We start from the raw sequence: 25462 nt of genomic DNA on the forward strand, positions 1-25462 counted from the left end.
GTAAAGAATCCATCTGATTATGGGCTATAATTCTGCATTCTCAGCAAAAGGAGCAGCTACTATTGCTCCCAGCAGCACTGGGCAATCCAGAGAGTAGAATAAGGTGGGGGGAAGGGAGGAGAGTTACACTGTACTTCTTTTCTGCCCCTTTGTAGAGGCAGGTTGGGCCAAACACAAGCAAAATATTTGTAAAAGGAGTTAGTTGTACTGAAGCTGTGCTGAGGGCTGGCCATGATTCGCCTTCACTGCTGGGGAACTGCAGTTCCTCTCCTGGTGTGAGTTCTTGAACATGTGAATCACTTTTACATAGACAGCTGTGCAATGCAGCAGCAGACACATCTCAGCTACCCAGACAGCTTATCTTCTGCTCAGGTCATTATAATTCGTCTTGGTTTCATCTCCCTTGCCTTAAATTTGATATACTAAGATGCCAGGATGGATGAAACTTACATCTTTTTTCCCTCTGATTTTCATCATTTCAATCCCTTGCTGTCAGCAGTGTCCATTTACCTAAAGGCATAAATGCTATAGAAGGAAATTATTTTACTGCTTTTCCTGACTATTGCCCATTACTTAAAAAGTAAAAAACTATATTCTGAATTGTCAACTCTTCCTGAAAAAGTTTCAACAAAATGACAACCGTTTCCTTCCCTAAGTGACAGTGGAGATCGTTGTGTTTGTCCTCCAGTAACGCGTTCTTAAATAGATCTGAAAGAACTGTAAGTGGCATTGCTGAGTTAATATCTACATTATCTTTGAGTTGGATTGGACCTATCTACCAAGGTGGAAAGAGGCACAAATTGTTAACTTTGGCACTAATACATATTCATGTAGATTGCTTGTCAGCTGCAAATTGACCATAAAAATTACATCTGCAAGTGTAATTCAAACCCATTTGACATTCAGCGGGTGTGTAAAATATGCATTAGGCATTCACTCTGTTACTAGTAGGCGCCAGTCCAAGTGGGAGTAGCGAGTGACCCCCACACAGAGATACCACATTGGATTGTATCCTTCAAAACAGTGGCCTTAAAGGAGAGAGAGAGCTTATGTTAGTTACCACTGTTCACTTTCTTCTTCCTCCTTTGTGCTGCCCTTGCCTGTGGAATATGCTTAGCTTGCACAGCACTGGCTGTTCGTGAAGCAGAGTTCATTCATTGCTGAAGGTTCTTCTTCCACATGTTCTGATCAATAATATCTTCCCTTTGCAAAAAGTTTGCATTTCTGTTCCTACTTCTGAGATTGGCCCATGGAGGCTGCCTTTTAACAGAGGATGGTAGAACAGACACAATTCAGAACTCGTGTTTCTGAGCTCTGACTGCTCCCAGGCTGGATGTTATCCTTGTGGGATAACTGTGTCTCACCATCAGTGCAGGAGAGGCCATGTGTAGAACCATGACCAGGAAAAATACAGTGCTTTTGTAGCATTTTTAACTAAAGCGATGTGATAAAGGCATGTAGCTGTCTACTTGGCCCAAAATATTTCGGAACCACCAGCAAGTGCTGTCTTGCAAAAGTCCTTTCTTCATAGTCACCAAAGCACTGCATTTATATATTTGAATATTTATTGCCTTTTTCATGCTCCACTACTTCAGGATTATTTCTGAATTAAACTTCAATTTACATTTTCTTAATGTTATTTAGGATGAATGTATCCCTGTCTTTGTTTATAATTTAGTTTTGTTTTATTTGTATTTAGGGGCCGCGCTGTAGCTCCACTTGAACAGGAGTACAGCATTCCTACACCAAACACCTTCTCCTCTGGCTGTCAGGAAACTCTCTTGCTTGTGGGTTTAACCCACGTGGGTGAGACGGGTCTGGGAGGCAGGAGTGTCAGAACAGAGCTCCAAAAGTCTTGCTCTGCTCTGAGAACTGGGAACCAGAAAGTCATAACCATTTCCATTTGTGATATTTACTTGATGGTAGTGTTGATTTGTGGTTGATATTCATGTGTCCTTCACACACACATGTCGCGGACTGCCTGTGTCTTCTTCCGATGGGTCGCAACCAACCAACTGTTGCGACCACAAGGTATTCTACAATCAGAAGGCTCTTCTAAACTCACTGCTACCTTAATCCAACAGAGAGCTCCAATTCACGCTCTCCCGAGGGCTCCTACCTCTCCAAACTCCAGGAGGGAAATGCCCCACTCCCTCTTGGGAGTGCCCCACCTTTAAACTTCCCATAGGTCACGTGGTCTCCGGCCAACCAACGTGACTCAGCACCTGTCTTGATGAGGCACAGGTGCTTCTCATGTAGCAGCCAGGAAACTTCCCCGACAATTCCCCCTTTTCTTTAAAAAAAAAAAAAATTGCCTCGCAGCCTTTAGGGGTTTCCAACGTTTCAGTTCCATTTTCCGTCGCCGTTTGTTAAACACCTTGGGACCGGGTCATGGGGAAGTCGTTCTCATATTTTTTTATCATACCACGTTGGCGGTGGATATATCCATTGTTCTGACGACGATGGATACATCCACCCTGGCTGTTCTGGCTGCTTTAGCATTCCCTCTGCGGTCTTTTCCGGACTGTTCTGCGGCTGTTGCAGCGTTCCCGCAAAGGGCTTGCCTGGGCCATAAGACGTCTGTACACGCTTTCTCTTTCTGCTGTTTCCCGGCCGGCCGTTTGATTTGCAGTTTTTGGCGAGATGACCTATTCTCCCACAAATATAACATCTTTGTTTAGTTAGAGCAGTGGCCAATGTGGTCATCTCGCTTTCTACGGGCCCAACTTTGGCACATGCAATCACCATTTCTTCTAGAGAGGGGTCCCCCGGCAATACTTCAATGACTCTCCGACAATCAGGGTTGGCATTGTCCTTTGCCAGCTGTTTTGTCAACAGTGCCCGTAGTCTACTGTCAAATATCTGCTTTTCTATTGCCCCCTGCAATCTCTCAACGAACCGTAGAAAAGGTTCGTTGGCCCCCTGTTTAATTGTTGAATATTTTGCTTTAGGCTCAGCCATTTCTGCTGTACGTAATAGTGCCTGCATCCCTATTTGTTTAACCTGTTCGAGGATCTGGGGATGCCATTGAGCCTGTATTGCCGGGTTACTAAATACTTGACCCGTTCCCATCAATACATCGGTACCTATAGCATAGCATGGGTCGCTTTGGGGTAATTGGATATTCTGTAATGCCTGCTGGTCGGCCAATTGTCTCCAAACATTTGTGAAAACGGAGCGCTGCACCGGTTGGAACATGACCTGGGCTAGATGTTGAAAATCGTACGGCACCAAAATTTCTAAGTTTAATAATCGTAATAGTTGTGTTACCGCCGGTGAGTTTGGTCCGTATCGCGCTACCGCTTTCTGCATGTCCTGGATCACTTTCCATGACCAGCCCAAATGTTTATTGGGCTGGTTGGCACCCGGGAGGGCCAGTTCTACGGGAAACGCACTCGGCTCTCCTTCCATTTTCATTACCGATAGTTTTTTATTACTAACTGGTAACCCCAAAGCTTGTATCAAGTTCCAGTCCCCGGCCTCTATTGCCTCTTTCTTAACTTCGTTCCAGAAAAGTACTGGATCACGATGGGCTGTCATGGCAGGCGGGGTAATTTCTGTTATTTCTAACTGTGGAGCGGGGGATAAGCATGTCTCTAGAGGGGCCGGCGGGGCGGATTTTGGCGACTTTTTCATTGGTGGAGAAACCGGTGGAAACTTTCCAGCTGAACTGTCGCTTGCTTTAGGGGTTTCTTCTGAAATTTCTTTCACTGCAGGGGGGGTCATGGCCTGCTGCAACATGTTCACTACGGTTGCTAACTGCTGGGATATACCTTGCAGCATTGTCATGGCCTGTCGTACTAATAACGGCTGCATTGCTCGTACTTGTGCCATGTATGTCGCCGGATATGAATTTGCCAGGGGTGGGGTTATTAAATCAAACGGCAGAGCTGTAGGCTCGATACCTCCTGAGGAGGAAGGGGGGGTTGCTGGGGCAAAGGGTGGGGGACGCTCCAGTATCTCCTGGAGGGTGGGGCAAAGTTCCTGCATAGTCCCCGCCACTTTGTTGACCTCTGTGAACAGTGAGGACACGTCTAGTTCATTGTCCACACTGTTTCCCTCAGACAGTTCGTTGCCCCCTTCGTATCCTTCGCTTGCGGATACATAATCTGTAAATTCCTCTTCCTCCTCTTCCTCCTCTTCTGCTGACCCCTTTTGAATTATATTATCTAGGGCCTCCCATGTACGCAGAAGGTCGGTCCGGCCTCTTTGATTAACCACGGCTTCATAGAGCAACTTATCCCCCAGCTTTTTCCAAAGTTCTAGGTTAAAGGTGCAGGTAAGGCTGAATAGATCTTCGTGCCCCGCTGCCCAGTTAAGTAAACTATATAGGTCTTCATTACCTATGTTGAGCCCCGCAGCCATCCCTGCAGATTTGAGAAAGGTGAAGGTCTGATTCTCCTTGACAAAATTCTGGCCCATTTTAGCTCCCAGCAGCTCACCTTGTTTCAGGCGTCTAGGTTGAAACAGATCAATTCACAGCTCTCCTGCTGCTCTCGAGCTTCACTGGGTTTTATCTCCACCACAGCTCACCCTGCGGTCCAGGCAGTTCGCGTTTCGACGAATCACGTCGGGGTCACCAGATGTCGCGGACTGCCTGTGTCTTCTTCCAATGGGTCGCAACCAACCGACTGTTGCGACCACAAGGTATTCTACAATCAGAAGGCTCTTCTAAACTCACTGCTACCTTAATCCAACAGAGAGCTCCAATTCACGCTCTCCCGAGGGCTCCTACCTCTCCAAACTCCAGGAGGGAAATGCCCCACTCCCTCTTGGGAGTGCCCCACCTTTAAACTTCCCATAGGTCACGTGGTCTCCGGCCAACCAACGTGACTCAGCACCTGTCTTGATGAGGCACAGGTGCTTTTCATGTAGCAGCCGGGAAACTTCCCCGACACACACAGATCTTCCTTCTCTCCCTCACTCCACAGTCAGAAAAAACATGTTAGTTCTCAGTGTGCTTGGCCTTGCCAGAGGCTTGTCCTGTTGCTTGTGTTTGGGAATGTAAGTCTCATCGTATCATTAGAGTAATGAACCAGTTTTCAAATCCCCTGATGTCTATTTTTGCTTGACAGCTAATTGCGTTATTAGGACGAGACGTAGTAGTATCAGCACTTCAGTTTTCTTAGCTGAGAAATGGGCAGTGCCTCACTGAGCACTGAGGTAGGGCTAATTGCAGTTCTTGAAAATCGGAATAACGAGAAGAGAGCCTCCAACAGAAGTGCTGCGAGAGGGAAGACACAACTAGCTTTCTGCAGTGTTGGGATTGCCAGTGGTTTCTCGCAGCAACCAGCTTGTAGCCTGGATGGCCATTCTGCTCCAAGGCTCTCTTCAGCAAATCCAGTGGAGGCAAAGCAATGTTTCTCTTCCCTCTGCATGGGAAGCAGCAAAGCTGGAAATTCTTTCTTCCTGGATGCAGAAAGATCACTCTGTATTCATTCCTTCTTTCTTACATACCCAAACACTCACACACTGCGTACACACAAGCAACTGTGAAATTTGGCTCCTCATTTAAAATCAGCACACAAATACATAACCTTATTACCTATCTGCTTTAAACGAAATCAGTGCTGAGAAAGAAAAACAAGCCTTTCAAAATAACGTGGAAAGCACACGGATTTACCACTTGGCAGTAGTTTGGATTTTCAACAAAGGGGCTTTTGTGGAAACTGGGACTGGGTGTCCAGGAAGGTATTGGAAATACATACCTTATTCCAGCACATGTAGCTTGTAATTGCTTCAGTATAGCGGTGACCTGCTAGTACTTAGGACTGGTCATGATCCTAGTAGGGCAGCTGGGATGGCTCAACACATGGCCATACAGCCAAAATCTCTGTACCTACTCTTGCATGTCCGTGCTGCCTACTGGGATCAGTTCCTGGCTCATGCATCCTGTGAACCATGTCTAGGAACTGCTCGGAAAAGTTGTAGTTGGCGCAGACCACAAGCACATTGGAGAGTGTGATAACTACTATGTCATTGCTGCCTGCCAGCGTTCCAGACTGCGGCCCATCCTGGTTTAGCTCAGTCATTTAGACAGAGCTGCTGCATCCAGATAGGCAGCACACTGCTGGAAGGAGCTGCTGGACCTACCTGGGAGCCTGGCCAGTGCATTTCTCGGGTCTGATTTGAGTTCAGTGATGACTGAACCTGGTCCAGGGCCAGTCTCCAGAACTGGCTGGAAGAAGCAGGTCTGCAGTACAAGGCATTAGCCAGGAAAGGCTTTAATGCAGAAGGCAGGTCCCGGTGCTGCGTCACAACTTCCCTCCAGCTTCCCACATCCAGTGCACCAGGCAGAAAGGCTGGAGAGGAGCTGTGCCACAGCACCGCACAACAGTGCTGCTGGAACAGGAATGTCGAAAGACGTTAGCAAAGTGCCTTTGGTCCTTCCTCCCTCAGCTCCGCTCCATAGAAAATCCACCTGGGCACATGCATGCAGGCTCAAAACCACCCAGACCTCCAAGTCTGTGTACAGAGACTCGGAGACAGGCTTGTCAGGGGGAAGGTCAGCTGAGCTGGAGACTCACCCGGGGCCACTGGCTGTAAGAGCAGCTGCTTTTGTTGGAGGATCGAGAACTGAAGATATAGTCAGGCTCCTTCCACTTAGTTTTGGAGAGTTGCTTAGTTCAGGCAGGTGGAGAAAGGCCTTGCACTAAAACTGGTGTCTGCAGACTGTGCAGAACAGCACTGTGGCACTGCAGTGCAGAAGTGAGGGTACGTATCATTGGCATCTCCAAGATGTGGTGTGCACTGGAAAGAAAGAGGAGAGTTGTGGTTGCTCTGCAGATCCTCGCTGTGCGAGCAGCTCCCAGGCTTAGCACATCCCTGCCATGGACTCCGGTTCTTAACCAGTTACCAGGAATATTTCTCCTTGATTCATGCAGTCCAGGTTTAACAGAAACATAAAAATAAATTTGAAGTCCCGTACTCCACCGGAGAAAGTGTAATGGCTTGAACTGATTTTCAGCTAGAGTTTGGGTTCAGTGTGACTCATTAGGTTATAAATTATACAACTTGTCCGCAGTCCTTTTTCCCACGAGCTCCGCAGCAGTCAGTGGCATCTCACCAGGGACACCATTCCAGCCTTCAGCCTATCTGCTAGGAAACAGGATTTTACCTCCTGCAGGAGTTTCGCTTCGCTGCTCCCACAGTAAATACTGTAATCCAAATGGGCTTCCTTCATGCAAGCGGTGGTGGGCTGTTCTCCTGCAGAAACTCCCAAGGAGCTGAGCTTCACCTCATCCCAAAATCTTCAGTTCCACAGCACACTAATGGTGCTGAGCCAGTGGGATCTCCCATAAATGCAGGTGTGGGAACAGGTTTTCCTGCTTACTTTACTACACTGGCATTTCCTAATGAAGTACAGCAGTTCCGTGTGGTAAACAGAAGTCTCACTGCCAATGTGCTCTGCTTAGGCTTAGTTCTTGGTACCAAAATACTAATTACTAGACACCAGTTGTTCTTCCAAGAAACATAGATCAATACACATTTTACATCTATAAATAAATGCTGATTGTAAGAAATAACTATACCAAAGAGCACAAATAAACACCAGGAACTCTGTTTACAGTTAGCATGTTTTTATGTAGGTAATTACTTTAGATGTGTGCTGTTAAATATCACGTTTTGTGGTACAAGTGGCTTTTCAGCTGTTGGAACAGCTCCTGTTTCTCATTTCCAAATTTTCGAATATCCATTTCAGTGCCACTGGACAGTATTTCTCATGTCTGCTAAGATTTCCCCTAAACATCAGCATTCTTTCCTGGCTGATGTAAAAAGCATTACTGAAATTTTAGGTTATTTCTAACAGTGTCATTTACACAGAAAACATACTGAGTGAAAAATTGAGATATTACTTATTTTGAAAAACAATTTATCCTTTTATCCCATCACTACCCCACTTGGAGCCACGTAATATTTCTGACCAACACAGAGGATATGCATCCTTGTTATAAGATGTTAGGAACTGATGCTTTTATTAAGCTGACTTTGTTTTTCCCACTTCAGAAGAAATCTGATGGATTGCTATAAAATCATTTGAGAAAATACATGTGATCTTTGTGTTCGTTGCTTACACGCTGTAAAACATAAGGCCTTTCTCCTGCTTTGCCAGTAAGAGAGTTATAGCTGGACATTTCATTAAGAAAACCCATTAGAGAAGCTCAGTGATTGGAATATTATGTCTGATATGAACATTCAAATAAAGAGAATGAATCTGTCTTTGAAACTGATGACAAACATCTCTCCTTGGTTCCATTGATTTATGTACTGATATTGTGCTTTTGTGAGCTGTCTAGCTCAGCAAGTGGCACAGGGTTTGACTTAGTCAGATTTGTGACTTCTTACATTTAAAGATGTTACTTTTAAACTGTGTGGTTTTAGTAAGAGGAAAAAGGACTTTTAGATCTTATTTTTCTAATAGGCCAAAATAAGAAGATATTGGCTAAGGACCTGTGATGGTTAAGAGTTGAAGTAAGTTGAGTAAACTGACTGAATGCTATTTTAGGTCACTATATGAAAGGGAACTTAAAATACTTTCTTCTGTTTGCAGGAATAGACAATCTCTATGAGAGGGCTCTTCACATCCGCAAACTCCTCCTTACTTTGCCCAGGTCGGTCCTTATAGTGATGAGATACCTCTTCGCCTTCCTCAACCAGTAAGTGCTTTATCATTCCCCAAGGTTCTGTGTCTTTATCTGCCTTCCTCTGCTGGTATTGAAGTTCTTTGGGTTTACTCACACTCTATGTAGAATTTACATTTAAGCTCCATTTAACACAAAAGATGATCTTCTAATTGGCAAAGAAAATAGAAGGAAAACACTAGTTTTCATTCAAATTAAAATCCCATTTTTCCAAAACTAAGCAAAGTTGTAATAAGACAGATTAAAGTGTTGTCTGCAATGAGGAGTGCAGGCTACAGCATTAAAGCTGATAGAAAAATAAGCTGATAAGAAAAGTAACAAATACAAACTGTAACTATATTTAAAATAATTTACATAATTTAAAAGTTGTTTTTTTTTTTCTCCATATCTCAAGCTGATGTTAAGCTCCTGTCAGGAAAAATAATCAGTATATTCAAGCAGCACAGGCACTACAAGCTACCTATTTGATGCTAGGCACTGCCAGGGTAAGACTTTGTGTTGCTGCTTCTATTTTCTGGTAATAGGGCTACCAGTATAGCGAACATACATCCCTTGTGTACGCTTTGATATAAAGTAGCTTGATTCTCACATTGCAAAACACAGGCAGCTGCTGCAAGGAGGGTTGTGTGAGAAAGGGAAAGTGGTGTTCGTGTCTTCATCATCCCAGAAAAACTTCTTCATTCTCAAAGATAAAATAAAAGACAGGTTGGGCAGTTGCACTGTGCTTCTTCCATTAGTCCTTCACAGCCCTCTCCGGTTTTGCTGACCCCAGTATTTTCACTGTAAATTTTGCTTCTTGTGCACTTTGCCCTGATTCTAGTTCTTCTCTTTCTGCTGCCATATAGTCTGTTTCCTGTTATATCTGTTTTCATATTGCCTTTTTCCTCTTTTTTTTTTTTCTAAATTTGCCCTCTGCTGATTCATTCTGTTTGTGACCTTCCCCATTTCATCCATCCTGTCTGTTCCTATAGAAACAGGGTCTTTGCAGCCAGGTTGTGTGTGCAATGCCTGTATTCACAGCTGTTCTCGTTTCCTTTCTTCTAGTAATTTCTGAACCTCTTTCAAGCAATATTTAAAAGAGGCGCAGAGATCTAAAGTTTTATGAAAATAACCGTTCATTGAAAACATGAATTCATTCCTCTATAGTGACACTGTGTAAATATCTCATAGGTTTATATTGCAGCTTCTTCTCTACTTAGACATACAGATTGGCCAGAATTATACGAGGTTGTAGTTGTTGCACAGTCATAGCTACGTCTGTGCTCTCCACAGGAATGCAGTTCAGAACACAGGGTAAATCTCACATGCCTCCAAACTGCTCCTGGTGCATCCACAGGCAAAAGATTCCCGTAGTTTTACTTTCTGCAAATCCAGTTCTGCTTTTTGCATATGCAGTTCGGCCTGTTGGCCACATGAAGTCATCAAACCTCATGGCTTGACCTCAGCTGGTCTGGCGTCCTGCTCAAAGCTTCTAAAGTTAGATCAAGTTGCTCAAGGCTTTGTCTTGACTTCATGAGCACCAAGTGGAAGGGGAACTATCAATTTCCTTGACCTACTGGCTTTGCTTTTCCTAATACAGACACATATGTAACTAGCCTTCATCACTGGAAGACACTGCTGAATCACGTCCAACTTCTTGTCCAAGAAGTGTTTTTCCCAATGCTTTTTCTTGGGAGCTGATACTTAACAGTCAGCTCCAGACTGTACTAATACATGGGATTATTTCATCTCATTGGCAGGATTTTGCATTCATCCGTGTTGCACTTTACAAAATCCCTGTTCATCTATTCCTCCATCTTGTCAAGGTCCTTCTAAATGGTAACCCTGCCCTTTAGCATATCTGCTGTCCCCCACAGTGCAGCAGCATCTGTAAGCTGGCTGAGTGTGCGCTCCATCCTGTGGTCTAGGTCATTAGTGAAGATGTTGAACAGTGTCAGCCTCAATATTGAGCCCTGAGGATCACCACATGTTACCAGCCACCAGCAGAACTTCCTATTTCACGATGATAATCTTTTTTTACACATTCTTTCACACATATAAAAGCTGAATCATCTTATAAATCAGTAGAACAAGATGTCTCTGATTAACACACAGGATATGATAACAAATCATGGCATAAGAAAGAGGAGAACATGATTAATTTTACAAGGTAGTTACAAAGGAAATAGTTAAGGAGGTTTGCCTCTTCAGTTTGTGTTCTTTGTACATGTATACTCCTTAAAATTCCTTTCTAAAGGGGATATAATGGTGTATTTAAACATAACTAGACATATTAATTTGTATGCTGCTTCAGAGTGCAGAACAACTCTGAGGTAAAGGCATCCCAGTGCTTCAGGTTCTGTCTGACTGGTCCTGCTCAGAACCACTCAAAAGCCAGTATTTCCACCAGAAATGCCAGTGCTTTTAAAGAAGGGAATAAACAACAACTTTTCATTCAAAATCAAAATTGAAAACTAATGATGTTGAATTCTCTGGAGGAAAGGAGACCTTGCAAAAACTGGTTAATAAGAACAATCAAAGGCTTTTGTTGTTTTGTTTCCAAAATGAAACCACAGTGGGCATTTGTGGGCAGAGGGCAAGGTGCTCAGGGATTTTAGGTTGTATGGTAAAAAAAAGAAACCAGAAGTCACAAGAACCTTTGCAAGATCCAAGAACTTAGCTACCTCCAGAAAACAATTCAGTCTGCCTAGGTTATATAGCCAGTCAATGGAAGAGATGCATCAGGGCCTGATGAGAAGTGATAAGCATGATCCACTTCGGATCCAGTCCACTTTGGCCCCCAAGGATAAGTGATGATGAGATACAAGCAGCAGCAGTTGATGCATTTTACGTTAGCCCAGTAAGTCAGTGTACACTAAACACAATAGTGTAGAAACACATACATCTAGGTACATATATATGCTATAAACTCACTTTATAATGTGTATAGCCTGTTGAAGAAATCCCCTTTTTTCGTTTGTTGCATTACGTGGGATTAAGTGTAAAGGAGAACAGGAAATCTCTAAGTCGTGACGGAAAATAAAGTTTCTCCAGTTTTCAGAATAAGGTTAGTCGCAGTTGAAAAGTCAATTTTTCTTGATTTTTCTGTTATAACAGCCTGTCACAGTACAGTGATGAAAACATGATGGATCCATACAACCTGGCTATTTGTTTTGGGCCAACCCTGATGCCTGTTCCAGACATACAAGACCAGGTGTCTTGCCAGGCACACGTGAACGAGATAATCAAAACTATCATCATCCATCATGAGGCTATTTTTCCAGATGCTAAAGAACTTGATGGCCCAGTGTATGAAAAATGCATGGCTGGAGATGACTACTGGTAAGTCAGAATATTACCCTTCTGTCTCCTTAACAAAATTATTAGACTGGTTGTCTGGATAACTCCTGTGACACAGAATGACTTTCGCACACAGTAGAAGCATGAAGATAAAAGAGAAGAGCAGGAAAGTGTTAGCATGTAAAAATCATGAAGGAAAGGCAATTATGAGGTTCCCTACATTATTTTTGGAGAAAGCTACCCTTGTGTTCAGCCAGACACAGCCAGAATTCCAGGTGTACTATGTAGAGCACATAGCCAGAAACTGACTTTCTGTGAACCATCTTAACAAATTTCAGCTTATGATGCCTTCCCCCTGCTCCTTTCCTCTCAGCAACACACACATCCTTTTCATAAATGGAAGGATTCAAAGGTTCTGGGAACTTCTTAATAACTGAAGATGTTGTATGGAGGAGAGGTGTGTGGACTGCTTCAGTAATTGTGTATTTATAGCACGTCATGAGAATTGTGTTGCACATAACTGTATAACATCAAAAGAAGAACTTTAAATAATCTGATGGGGGTGGCGTATTTTCGATATGCGTGGAGGACATCAGTTACCGCAGTGGACTGAGGAAGAAAGGGACCGGGGTTTAACGCCCGCTGAAGCATCCTTTTCATGCTGTGGTTTCTCTCTCTGCTCCACCTTTTGTTTCCCTTCAGCGACAGCCCGTACAGCGAACATGGTACATTAGAGGAAGTGGACCAGGATGCTGGGACAGAGCCCCACACCAGTGAAGACGGTATGTCTGTTACATTACTGCACCTTTGATAGGAATAAGTTTTACAGGTGTTTCATGCGGGAGCCCTTCTTCCTTTCCTACTTGTGTCTTATTTGAAAGAGGAGGATTTCAGTCCTGGTGGTCTGTAGCAAAGCTGGCTTCTTTAGTCTCTGTTTGTGTGCCTTTTCACACTGATTCATCTATGTTTAACCAGCTGTTTCCTTGTTCTCTCCTGATTTGTCCAGTCACAGGAAGGGCAAGAGAAAAACTATTTCAGTCAGCACATATTATTTTCTGATATAATGTTACATTTTTAGTGACTCTTTATCTTTTGTCTGCAAAAGCTAAACTTATCAAAAATGTGTCTTTAAATATTTCAACTAAGGGATATTTGCCATTCAGTGGGCTCTGTTTTGACATAAATTTAAAAGCTGTTTCATCTAAAGGATTTATAACTACTGAAAAATATATGGGTACCCCCCCACAGTGAAACTTCCGAACAATAGCCATTTGCTATAGATATTAATCACGTATACTCCGTTAGTTCTGAGTACGATAGATATCCATGAAAAATTTGATGCATCTCTATTATATCAGTCCTTTTTAGCCAGGTTTCCTAAGGGTGTATTTGACTGTGACATATTTCAGTTGGACCATCCTTCAGTTGTCCCTCCCAATAACTTCTGCCCAGTTTCAGGCAAATGCAACAGATGGAAAGAGTTGTCAAAATTGTTAAATAGATACCATTTCCCTAACAATTAGTAGCCAGTTAGAGATGAAGGATTAAGAATAACAGTCTCTATTAAGAGCTGCAGTGTGAGTTCACTGCATGTCCGGCCGGCAGGCACCCCAGACAGAGCACACGTGCACTCAGCACTACAGAAACAAAAGCTGCCCCTTGTCCATCTCAGAGGATGTGTGGAAGGAGGAAGAGGAAGAGACAGAAAGAGGGAAAGGGGAGGAAAAGAGCTACAGCAAAGACGGAAATTTATTTTTCTTAAAAAAGGATGTCATAAGGATACTGGTTAGGAGCTGGGATGATTGCCATAGGAAAGGGGAACAGGAAAGTATATCTATAGGAAACCTGGCTACACTGCTCCCATTGCACACTAAACAATGTAAACAATAGTTCCACTCTAGCTGTACCCGTCTGCTTTGTCACGTAGACAAGCTGTCAGTGACAGATTGCCTGTCTCTTCCCCTTTGCCGCGGTGAGGAGGGGCAGGCAGAGTCTATCAGTGCAGCTGTTTGGAGAGGAGGAACAGTTGGGTGGGCAGGCATCACATAAGGGGGAAAAAACTGAGAATAGGAGAGAAGTCAATGTTAATCTTCTGCCTGGGGTGTATACCCATGCCTGCACACACCATAGGGAGCGCTGACAGTTTTACAAGACAGCCTGTACGTGGGTTCCTCTTCATGAGCTCTGTAGAGCTATGCCCACTGTCTTTATGTAACAAAATATACACTAAATGGTGTGGACAAACTCATAATTGCACTTTATTTTTCCAAGACAGTATAGCTATACTTTACAAGAGCTCCTTCTTCCATTGGAGGTATGAAGCAAGAGTGGAAGCCAAATAAGTCTGTCTTTCTGCCTTATTTAGAGCACAAGTGAAGTAGTGAAATGCAGGAGACACACCAGTTCAATATATTGGGGCCAACTTTGAGGTCCTATGACCAAACTGAGAGATGAAGGCCGGAGTGGACATGGAAAAGAAGTGCAGCTTTTCAGCAGCAATCAAAAGCGGTTGCTTCACTTTGTTCACCAGATTGGCCAGCAATTTAATTCTAGTTGCCCCATCACACCTTTATAATTAATTCAGTGCTGAAAGGAAGCAGACATTTCTGTTTACAGCAAAATAATTATTAGCACAAAAATATTTATATTCTAGTGAAATACTGCTGCAAAAATCAAGATTAGCAAGCCTGGATCACATACAAAATGTTGTTGGCCTTCAGTTCTCAGCCTGCAAACTCTAACCCATTTTTTTTCCATGGATACAACTTTCCATTATAATAGCACATTTTTCTAATGTAAGTTACAGGCTTTAAAACAGATGCATTCACCGGCTCTTTGCACATACATTCACATGTTTATCCTTTGGACAATTCCTTTTTTAAAGTGTTCTTGGTACCAAATACGAAAGTGGGTGAGAATTTTTTAGTTTCCATATTGAACTTCATGAGTCACTGATTGACCTGTGGTGGACAAAAAAAAGTTTCCACTAAAGAGTCTGGAGTACTTTAGGGTTTAATGTGATTGATGCATTGATTATAAGCTGGGTACATCACTGGCAGCTGTATGTAGAGAGACAGAAAGGGAGTCGTAGCATTGCTGCTGTATTGATCAGACATGTGGTAGTTACATATTTCCCTCTGTTAGGAGATGAAAGAAGCAGGTTTTTTAAACGTATTTTTTTAATGTTGAAAATCTGGTTAGTTTTATGCTAAAACTTAGTATGCATACACAAAACCAAGCAGCTAACCCCATGGGAATTGCAGGGTTATTGAAACATAATCCAGAGGCTATGATCAAAAGTGAAAGGATTTATTTTTCTACTTTAGTTATTGTTGTTATAAGAATTACTTGCTGTATAAAGTTAAACTACAAGTGAATCTCTCTGTGCCTACTAGAATTAACCCGTCTGTAGGGGCTGACTCACTAGGACTAGGAATGTTTAATTACAATTTAGAAAACAACAAGACTTTTTAAAAATCAAAATGTAAATTATGTCTGCAGAGGTGAAATCTGGTAGCATGGAAGAAGGCTGGAACTTATAATTGAGCATACAAATACTTCATAACTGCTTAATTTTAAGCATATAAATTGCCTTTTTTTTCCCTAAGATTACTGGTGTTCATATATTTCTGTTGATCACTGGAAAGGGAGGAGGGAAGGAGATGTGTGTTACTGTAGTGTTTTCATTCTTTTTTAAATGTACAGAAAGTATGCCTATTAAGGAAAATACATAGGTTTCTTCTTTCTCCAAGATCCGGAAACTAGATTTAATTTGTGAAGTTTAGAACATTTGTACTCAAGCTCAGACACAAAAAAAATCTATCTGTATTTTTGCTGCATAAAAATCTTTACCTGAAAGTGCCTCTTCAGTAAAGATTCAAAGGATGTTTTTCATGTTTTGCTGAAGCAGTTTATAGCGTATTTCTTTTACCTTCAGTTTGCTGGAGATTTTTTATTCTTGTTGGAGGCATATGGAAAAGGGTGACTAGGTTTGTTTTCAAAGGAAGTAAGAGAGAATTTCCTGAGGAAGTTAAACGGATGGGTTTCTCCTGGGAAAACATACATACAATGGATATCATATTGTTCATAGATACCTCATAAACATAGGGTTAAAATTGAGATGGTAGTTCTGCTAGAAACAAAAATCACAGGGACACGTAAGGCTGTGAGTTACTGTTGTGTCCCCAACACATAGTAGTTTTCCTGCTTTTCAGTAGCGCATGCTGTGATCGACATTTTGCCAAATTCTGTTCTGTCAACACCTTGCGACATTTCTTTGCTTTTGCTGTTCCCCAGTCAGAGAACTGCTGTCCTCAGGACAGGACTTTGAAATTGCAAAGCTGCTGTTCTCTGATGGGGTGCGGAAGAGGATAAACACCCCAGGAGATAGTGTCTTCCCAGGGAGTTCAAGGACATACTCTATTCCCGACAGCCAGGGTACATCAGGGAGAACTGAGGAGGAGCAGAGCAACAGCAAAACCCTCCCCAAGAGTGCAGGGGATGATCTCTGCTCTTTTCTTTATCTCCTTGGGCCCTGAGGCGTAGAGGACAGCGCAGTGCCACTTCGGTGCCATCACCTCTGTAGGGAGGTCAGTACTACATCTGGCACTCCCATCCCGAAATTAAAATTAGCTCTTATGTTTCCTCTGCCCTTTCTGCTCTCCCAAGCTGTTGGATCTGGACAGCTCTACTTGGCATCAAACCTTGATTTTTAAGCGCACTGCAACAAAACGTGTCGTCAAATGGTGCTAATGATCATAATAAACTTTGGGGGTCATAAGTAAAAAAGCGAGAACAGAGCTGGATGATTAACAAAGTCCCTAAAGCTTTTCCCACAGTTCTTCAGTTTGTCCTCATTTTTCATTTTCATATCATTGCCTGAGTCACTAGAGGTGATAGCTGATGAGATCCTATATGTCATCAAATACTTCTTGCTATTGTAGGCGAATGCCCTCAGGTATAGACAGAGCAGTGCAATTATATTTCCCTCCAAGCTGTCAATTTTACTGTTAGACATTCAGTACCACACAGAATTTGAGTTACAGATCCCAAATTCAGCTTTCATCACCTTTGCTTTTCTGGAAATGCCTGTCTGTCATTCAGTAACCTTGATATTAAATGGCTTAGCTTTTCAAAATGCATTTATTTCTGGGAGTAACTGTCATGGTACTTTGGTTTTAACTATTAAGGCTTGACCTGTAACAAGGTGAATTACTATTTAAGTGCAGTCTCAGTGCTGTTTGCTATAGGAAAGTTCTCTCCATGTAAAAGCAACATTCAAGCAAAGAAAATGCCCCTTTCAAAATAGTGAAATCTATCTGAACATATTTTTGGTTCTATTAAGAAAACTGTTTGAGATCTACTGGGCACTTCTCCCTGAGGAGGTAGGATTTGTTAGCCAGGCAATCTACTGAACGTGTCTCAAAAGTCACATCCATTATGAGTATATTACCAATTCATACAGCTGGTTCCAGTGGGGCAACTTTCTTCAGCCTCTGGGAACATATGTGAGTCTTGCAGGTGATGGAAGGATGCAAAAAAAAAAGATTCCCACCATGCACCATGCTTAGATTAGTGTAATTCCACTGAGGGAGATAGAACTATTTCTAGATTAGTCCATTAATTTGTACATAAAAAGACCTGTATACTCAAATGTGGGATACTGTATGGTCTGTTGAAATGAGCAAAGAAATGGGAAATCCCATAGCTAATCAGTGTGGGGGTTTATCAATCAATCCAGTACCCATAACTGTTATCAGTTAACTTCAGAGAATGTCAAAGAAAAGTAAGTACAGGAAATTTTGGATTTTCTTACATAAAGGTTTTTTTATTTGGTTGTTTTTTTTTTTAGTTTTGAAGTACTACCTTTTAGTGAGTGACTGGCTCTCTGAAACCTGGGAGCTTTTGCTTTTGAATTCCTGACCCACTCTAACCCGTAACTAACCTGCAGTCTGAGAACAGTATGTTCATACAAACGTCTGCTCCTGTTCAATCCTACCTGATCCCAATACTTTCTTATAATGAATTCCACAAGCAACATGCAAGATATGTGTAAAAATAGCATTCTTTTGTCGGTGTTACGGTATGGCCATTTGATTTCATATTGCCCTCTTAAACACAATGCAAGATAAACGGGCATGTTTAGTTTTATTTCATTTCATTTGGCAATAGTGTCTTTCCATGCCTATAGTTGCTTTGTCACGCTTGTACTTTCTGTTAGAGTTATGCTGTAGATAGAGTATCTAGAAATGAAACCAGGATTGTATATTAGAATATAGCACTGATACATACACCAGCATTAAAGTTTTCCCAGTTTTCCAGAATGTTTTTTTCTGTGTCATCTTTACATTTGCTTTGCTTAAAAACGTAAAACTAAGAAACCTCTCACCCCCCCCACCCAGCCACCAGGAACGCCTGCCAGCGAGTCATCCAGTAGCGATGCATTTGTAGGAATTAATACTGTTACTGCTAGGTGCTTATTTGTGTTTATATATTCAAAATAATTTACACCAGTGTTTGTTACTTTTGCATTTGTAAAAGTGATTTCCCCATACCACTGTATGCCATCTCTGGAAAGTTTCTGGATTTGTAACTCCTAAATACCCTGCAGTTCACCACCGACGGCAGCTCTTAGCGTGACTGCAGAAGCAGCAAACCACAAGACAGCCTTCTGCAGGCTGGGCAAGTTATTAAAAAAGCCAGCTGCAAACTATAACCTCAATAAAGATGCTATCATTATGTTTTCATGCTGCAGGATGAAGTTAATTTCAAAAAGACATTCCTGCACAAAATGTTGTCGTAAAGGGACAGTGGCTTTTATTACCAGCCTGGTTCTTTGGGGAATTACAACCTCAGCAATTTTAATTTGCACCAGGCAGAAAGTTGCTATGCTAGTCATTAGCCCAGATGTTAATTTCCATCTAAATATTGCTCTAATTATGTAAAGAAATTTGTCATTTTGAGGACTCTGAGTTATTGGAGTCAACAAAGTGTGTGATTTTTAAACCTCTGTTTTGCAGTTTTTTCTTTATGTTTTGAGACTGTGGTGACAAATTTTACTCTATTTGAGTTCAGGTGCTTTTGTGCAGAAGACGCTAGAGGTTGTTAAAATCACAGCTGTTTCACTGATGTCTGGGCACAGCTCTGAAGATACCTGCAATCAGAGACTTTCAGCAGGGGCCCTTCATGGACATCAGTAGGTTTCCGACCCAAGCATAGGTTACAGGATGGAGTCCATTAGCCAGCATAAGGCTGAACTTACCAGCATCCTGACAGAAGATTAGCCAGGACTGCTGTAACCAATATTTGACTTCAGAAGATACCAGCCTCCGCTGCAGAAACCAGAGGAACTTGGGATGTTGGAGCAGGCAGAGGTGCCTTAGGCACCGTCAGGCCACACAGGGACTGCCCCTGCTGAGGATCGTCCTTAGGTGGTCTGGAGCCATCTGCCTCACTCAAAAACGGCATTAGGGAAGCAGATTAAAGCACTAGGCTTCGATGTTGTGTAGTTTTTCACTGGTCTGCACAATCGTCACGTAAAACACGGAAATCTCATAGTCCAATTAGACACAGCATTCCTACTCATGCACAGGGAAATCCTGTCTTCCTTCCTTTGCCACTGCAGATGTTAAAGGCGCTGCGGTTTACTTTTTCTTCATCACACTGCTTCCTCAGGCCTCTGATTACATCTGGGTTTGTTCATCTGATTTTCGGAGGTGGTCGTTGCCTGGCCTCCCTCCCACGCCCCAGCCGTGAAGGAGCCCTTGCAGCAGGGGGCAGAGGCCTCTCTCCCAGCAGCAGCTATCCTAACATCCGAGTATGCTGTTATGTTTTCTGCAGCTTCTGAAGCAACCCAGATGTTTCACACTTGGTGCATAGATTGATTAGGTTTCTTTGTAAGGGACATATTATAATTACTGCCTGAAGTCTGCCTTAGCTGCCCTGATTTATATCAGCTCTGCTCGGTAAGAAGAAGCACTGAGAAAATACAATAAATGGGTTTTATGAAACCGAAATGGGCAGAATCTGATATCTGTTCTTCCTTTCTCCCTACACAGAGTGTGAGCCCATAGAAGCTATAGCCAAGTTTGACTACGTTGGAAGATCTGCACGAGAGCTGTCTTTCAAGAAAGGAGCTTCCCTTCTGCTCTATCACCGAGCATCTGAAGACTGGTGGGAAGGAAGACACAACGGAATTGATGGCCTCGTCCCTCACCAGTACATAGTGGTGCAGGATATGTAAGCAGTGTCTGGTGTGACTAGGTTCTTGGTGGGGTGTAAAAAAATGCTAAAGCAACTAACAAAGTGATTTCCAAACGGGACAGTGGTTGGAGGCTCATATAGGTTAAACATTAGCCTTCTGTGCAGGATGCCTCTCTCTTCATTGCCCTAAATTGACAGCTCTTAATAAAAATCTACTACTAAGCTAAGCTACTTTGTTTATGGATGTGTTCCCAGTACATTAAGAGACTGATGGTGCTGCACCTATTTTAATTTGACTATCTCTTTGTAGCGATTGCTGACATTTGACTTCAGAATAGCAAGGGCTGGAGAAATGCAGCCCTGTAGTCAGTCGTCTTTTACAGTATTAAGCATGTGCTTTGCCAAGGAAGACAAAGTTCTTGTTTACAGAAAGGTTACACTCTAAAGAGCTCACTAAACAGAAGGATTATAAGCAATTTTTGGAGACATGGAGGAGCTGTAGTGCATTATAACATGCCTGCTTTTCTTAAGGGGATTAAAATCTGGGAGTGCCAAGATGCTCTCTGTCACACCTAACTCACTGACTTCTCATCTCACCGTGTGTGTTCTGTTCAGGGATGATACTTTCTCAGATACACTGAGCCAAAAAGCAGACAGTGAGGCCAGCAGCGGACCCATAACTGAGGACAAGTCATCATCAAAGGACATGAATTCTCCCACTGACCGTCACTCTGACGTATATTTAGGAAGGTAAGCTTGAGCATAACGCGTTTCCAGTAGTACTGCTCTCAGCTCGAGTAACACAGCAATTACTTCTCCATGTGCTTATGGTGGGTCACCACAACTTGTCCTATAACCACTTCTTCATTGGTGCAGGCAAAGAAAGAGATCAGAACCTCCACCTCCTCTGAGACGCCCCGGCAGGAGCAGCGACGGTCACTGCCCAGTACACCCACCTCACCCTCTCTCCAACTCGTCCGTGGAGCTAGGTTCCCCCAACCTGGCAACTCACTGCAGTCCCAGAGCCCTCCTTCAAAATCGCAACCTCAATGCCGACAGCCCGGAAAGGAGGCGTAGACCTGGACATGGCAGTCTCACTAACATCAGTAGGCACGATTCTCTAAAGAAGATTGATAGCCCTCCAATTAGAAGATCTACATCATCTGGTCAGTACACAGGTTTCAATGACCATAAACCACTGGACCCAGAGTCAATAGCTCAGGTTTGTGTCTTTTTTATTTTATGTCACTCTCGGATTTTCAGAGGAGCAAGTCTCAGTGAATAGCGTAGCGCAGAGCACGTACACTGGTAGGAGTATGTGTGCAGAAGATCCTACTTAGCTTTTTAAAGAGAGTGTGTGTGAAAGAAGATGCACCAAGGGATCCTGGATAGAAAAAGCACAAGGGGAAATAGACACTGCAGTAGCAATAAAACGAAATTGCTTCCTGTTATACCATAATGGGATTGCCTCTGCCACCCAGAACACTGCGATAGTATGTGATGACAACAGCTGTGTAAATCTGTGTGCTCTGATGAAGGCTGGCCTGTTCTAACTTGCATGTAATTAGTGTTCAATTATTTCTCAGTATTATGCTTTGCAGAAAAGTGCTCTGACTGGCTAGTAGCAACCATTGCCATTCAAAGCACAGATTTACATGCCAGGGTCTTGTGGATTTTACATATAGTTCCTACTGTATGTTGGTTCAATGCTTGTAGTCATGCCTAACATGATGTGCAAGACATAAATAAATCATGGGCCATCTTGTCCCTGTGTGAGCACTCACCTGTCTCATTCCTGGCAGCAAAGAGGTGACAAGGATGGAATAGGGAGCACCCCAATCATCAGATTGGTCTATTGTACAGAGCTGGTAACAGCTGTTGAGCAAATAGATACTGCTGTCTTCAGAACTCGCCTTTTGGCTAGGTAGTATAACATGATTACTAGTTGGCACCCTGAGGGTACGAAATGATTGCAAAACTATTTTACAATAACACTGGCACTCATGTTTTAAAATTTAATGGACTGGTGATGCTTGCTTTCAAACTCTGCTTCCAACGAGGGATAGAAGTGACTGTCATGCTTGGGTCAGAAAGCTGAACCATATATTAGAGAGTTAGAAAGTGTAAATGTTGTTACTGTTTTGGTTTACTCTAAGTTATTTATTTACTTTCCTGGAACCACACACAGTGCTGTTTGGTTTAAGCTATTTTTTTTTGATGCATAGACTAGTGATCATTCAGCAGTAATTCAGAGTCCAAACTTTGGTTAAACTGCATGAAAGTTACTGTGAGCAAGCAAGGAACACCAGATATTTAACGTCAGTTGTATCTCAATACCACTGAAAAATAGCAAACTAGTGTCTTGGTGCATTCTTTTAGCATTTGTGCCAGAAATCCTGATGAAAAAACTAATTTATTTGGTAAGCTCACTGAACAATGTCGTGCAGTTTTTTCTGTTTAAAATTTAACTCAGAGAAACAGGAGGAGAGAAGAGCTGATAGACACACAAGCTTTATTTCCTTACAAAACCAGGTTTATAATCTCCTTGAGGGAATACAGATGCTGAACACCTGGGGCAGTAGATGAAGGGAGCAGTCAGCTAAGAGGTAGCAAATGGACTAAAATCTTTACAGCTGTCAGATTGACAGAGATGACAGAAATCTTCACAGTTAAAAATGCTGCCAAGCAAATATCCATTGGCCTGACAATCACTTAATAAAATGGCTCGCAGGACTTAGTTTAATTGATTCTTTTAAATTTTTTTGGCTGAATTTTGACTCTCTCATGTGAGCAGGTTAAATACTTGTAATGCCCAGCCAAAGCTGCCATCTTGTCAATCGTAGCCTCTTTCAAATAAATCTGGTGGAAATTGGCTTTAGCACTGTTAATATTCATTAAAGAGGGGACGGCTGGCAAATTAACTCTTGCACTTTTCACCCCCTCCTCCTGCTCCGCCAGTGCTTTGCGTTGGGTAGCAATTGGAATGATGTGCCGCTCTCTCTGTGCTCTGACCCAGGACATCGAGGAGACGATGAACACGGCACTGAACGAGCTCCGTGAGCTGGAGCGGCAGAGCTCGGCGAAGCACGCCCCCGATGTCGTGCTGGACACCTTGGAGCAGATGAAGAACACCCCCACCCCTGCCACCTCCACGGAGTCACTCAGCCCTCTCCACAGCGTGGTTTTAAGGAGCTCCGAGCCTCAGATCCGCCGTAGCACTAGTTCTTCCAGTGACACCATGAGTACTTTCAAGCCCATGGTGGCCCCAAGAATGGGAGTGCAGCTGAAACCTCCTGCTCTTAGGCCAAAACCTATTGTTCTTCCAAAAACAAATCCTAGCATAGGGCCTTCCCCTCCTTCGCAGGGTCCAGCCGACAAATCTTGCACAATGTAGACAGCTCAGCCACCCACAGTGCCCGGCTGGGGTATGCTAGGGAAAGGGATGGATTAACGATAGAAGTCAGGGCTCCATAACATCGTGTGTTCATGTTTGTAACTGGAGAGGCTTGGTTTTTCAGTGTTTTTGAATGTATTGTCTGAAACTAGCTACGTTAACATGGGCATTTGTATTTTGTATGGTTTCAATTAAAAGAAAAACTGGACAATTGTGCATCGTTTTAAAAAACAAACATAGACTTACTTGAAAACTTGATGCTGCACCATTTGTAATAAAAACAACACGGATCACAAACAGTTTGCCACGTTGTACCATACTTCACAGTCTTACTGTAGCGATATAAGAACAGATCCTGCACCAAACTAAGGGGTGGGGGGGGTCAGGGGAGGTGGGACCTCTCATTTCTGGGTCACCAAACTAAATCTCAAGCAGGTTAGTAAGAGCTGAAATCTAGCATGTGAGGATTAAGTGTCTGTGTGGAACGTCTAAGTCATCTCAGGCCACATTTCTTATTTAAGACACACCAAAAAAAAGCCACCAAACCCTTACAACTCTCACAATTGGCACTGAGTTTTAGCTTTCTTATTGGCAGTCTCACAAGAAACAAGCGCTGGAAGGATCTGGAGATCACATTACTCTCACCAATAAAAAGCAACATTCCAGGTCACAACTAAAGCACATCTCCAGAAACTCTTTTTCCTGTCCTCTGTAATAGTGTACCTTTACCCATGAAGCTAGACCTTCGTTCCCTGATATCACATTTTTCACAAAAGCTAAATTCATTTAAAGTTCATAGTTGAGCGAGCCAGGCTCTGGGGAGCGCGTGAACCAAGTGTTGGTCCATTAGGCTGGCTGATAGGTGATTAAAAGGATCAACTGCACAGTAATTTAGCAAAGTATCCCATTGACTTGATTGCTCTGTGTCCAATTAAAGACATGACTTGAGCTGTAATAGCCGGAGTTTCGAGCTGACCCAGCTCCGCCGGCGGCCTTGCACAGCGCAAACGTTCTGCGCGCGTCCTCGGTTGCGCTGACGGCAGCAAGATGGGGACTCTGGGAAGAGGGACTACCTCCTGCCAGCGATGCAAGGGTCACTCACAGGACAGACAGCTGAGTTTCTACTGCCTAGATTCAAGCTGACTAAAGCTTTCCATAACCACTTTTCTTCCCTTCCCCTTTTTTCTTTTTAAATGACAGAGGTTTCTCATGTCTGTGTGAGTGAAGACTGTCAACTTTGCTTAGCTCTCTGTCGTTCAACTTTGTTAGGCGTGAACTAAATGTACAGCTGTTTTGCACATTGCAACAGTAAGCCATAATATTAGTTCTGTTAATATATTTTTCCAACATCCAATCCATAAAACAAGTTTCAGTGAAGAAGACGGCAGGGGGGAGGGTGAAAATCCGTTGTGGTTCACCTACTGGAGTACAACTGGCTTTAAGTTTAAAGATCTGTCTTTCCAGGTATTAAGATCTCACCATTGGAAAGCTTGAAGCTGTACCACTCGCTATATGTAACTGAGATTGGAAGGAGACGAGTAGGGACAAAATTTGATAGGTATAACTACTGAGGAGACAGGAGTAATCTCCTGTTGTTATTTAGGAGCAACTTATTCCTACTCTGGTTTACGCCCTGTAGATTGGTAAGAGCCTCAGGTGTGAAAAGTACCCAGTGAACCGCCTCCGAGAGCCAAACCGCTCCTGATATTTGCAAACCCATCTCGATCCAGCCGCAGACTTCACGCTCGTCTCGGTGAGAGGCAGAGTCTTAACCCACCAGAGCAGACGGGGCAGCGTCGGTCAGTGAACCTCCGGCCCTCTCGGCCGTGCTGCCTGGTCCTGGCACCAGGACAAGAGCCTTCTCCAGGCCAGCCCTAGCTGTGGGCCAGTGCCGGTCCGTAGGGTCTGTCCACTTGATTCGGACCAGAGATGTTTTCAAGTAGTT

The 25462-nt window shown here is 43.1% G+C and overlaps 1 protein-coding gene across 1 annotated transcript in view; it reads left to right on the plus strand.

The window, feature by feature from the left end:
* Positions 1–23517, plus strand: part of SRGAP1 (SLIT-ROBO Rho GTPase activating protein 1) — a 156750-nt gene extending 133233 nt beyond the window's left edge. Inside the window, 7 exon segments of the mRNA XM_086609868.1 lie at positions 8552–8657; positions 11739–11963; positions 12624–12703; positions 19979–20159; positions 20739–20873; positions 21000–21345; positions 23140–23517. Of these exon segments, the coding sequence (XP_086465994.1) occupies positions 8552–8657; positions 11739–11963; positions 12624–12703; positions 19979–20159; positions 20739–20873; positions 21000–21345; positions 23140–23517 (1451 nt within the window).
* Positions 23518–25462: the final 1945 nt, after the last annotated feature.

This window comes from Tauraco erythrolophus, chromosome 4 (assembly GCF_009769465.1).
Source record: "Tauraco erythrolophus isolate bTauEry1 chromosome 4, bTauEry1.pri, whole genome shotgun sequence".
NCBI lineage: Eukaryota > Metazoa > Chordata > Aves > Musophagiformes > Musophagidae > Tauraco > Tauraco erythrolophus.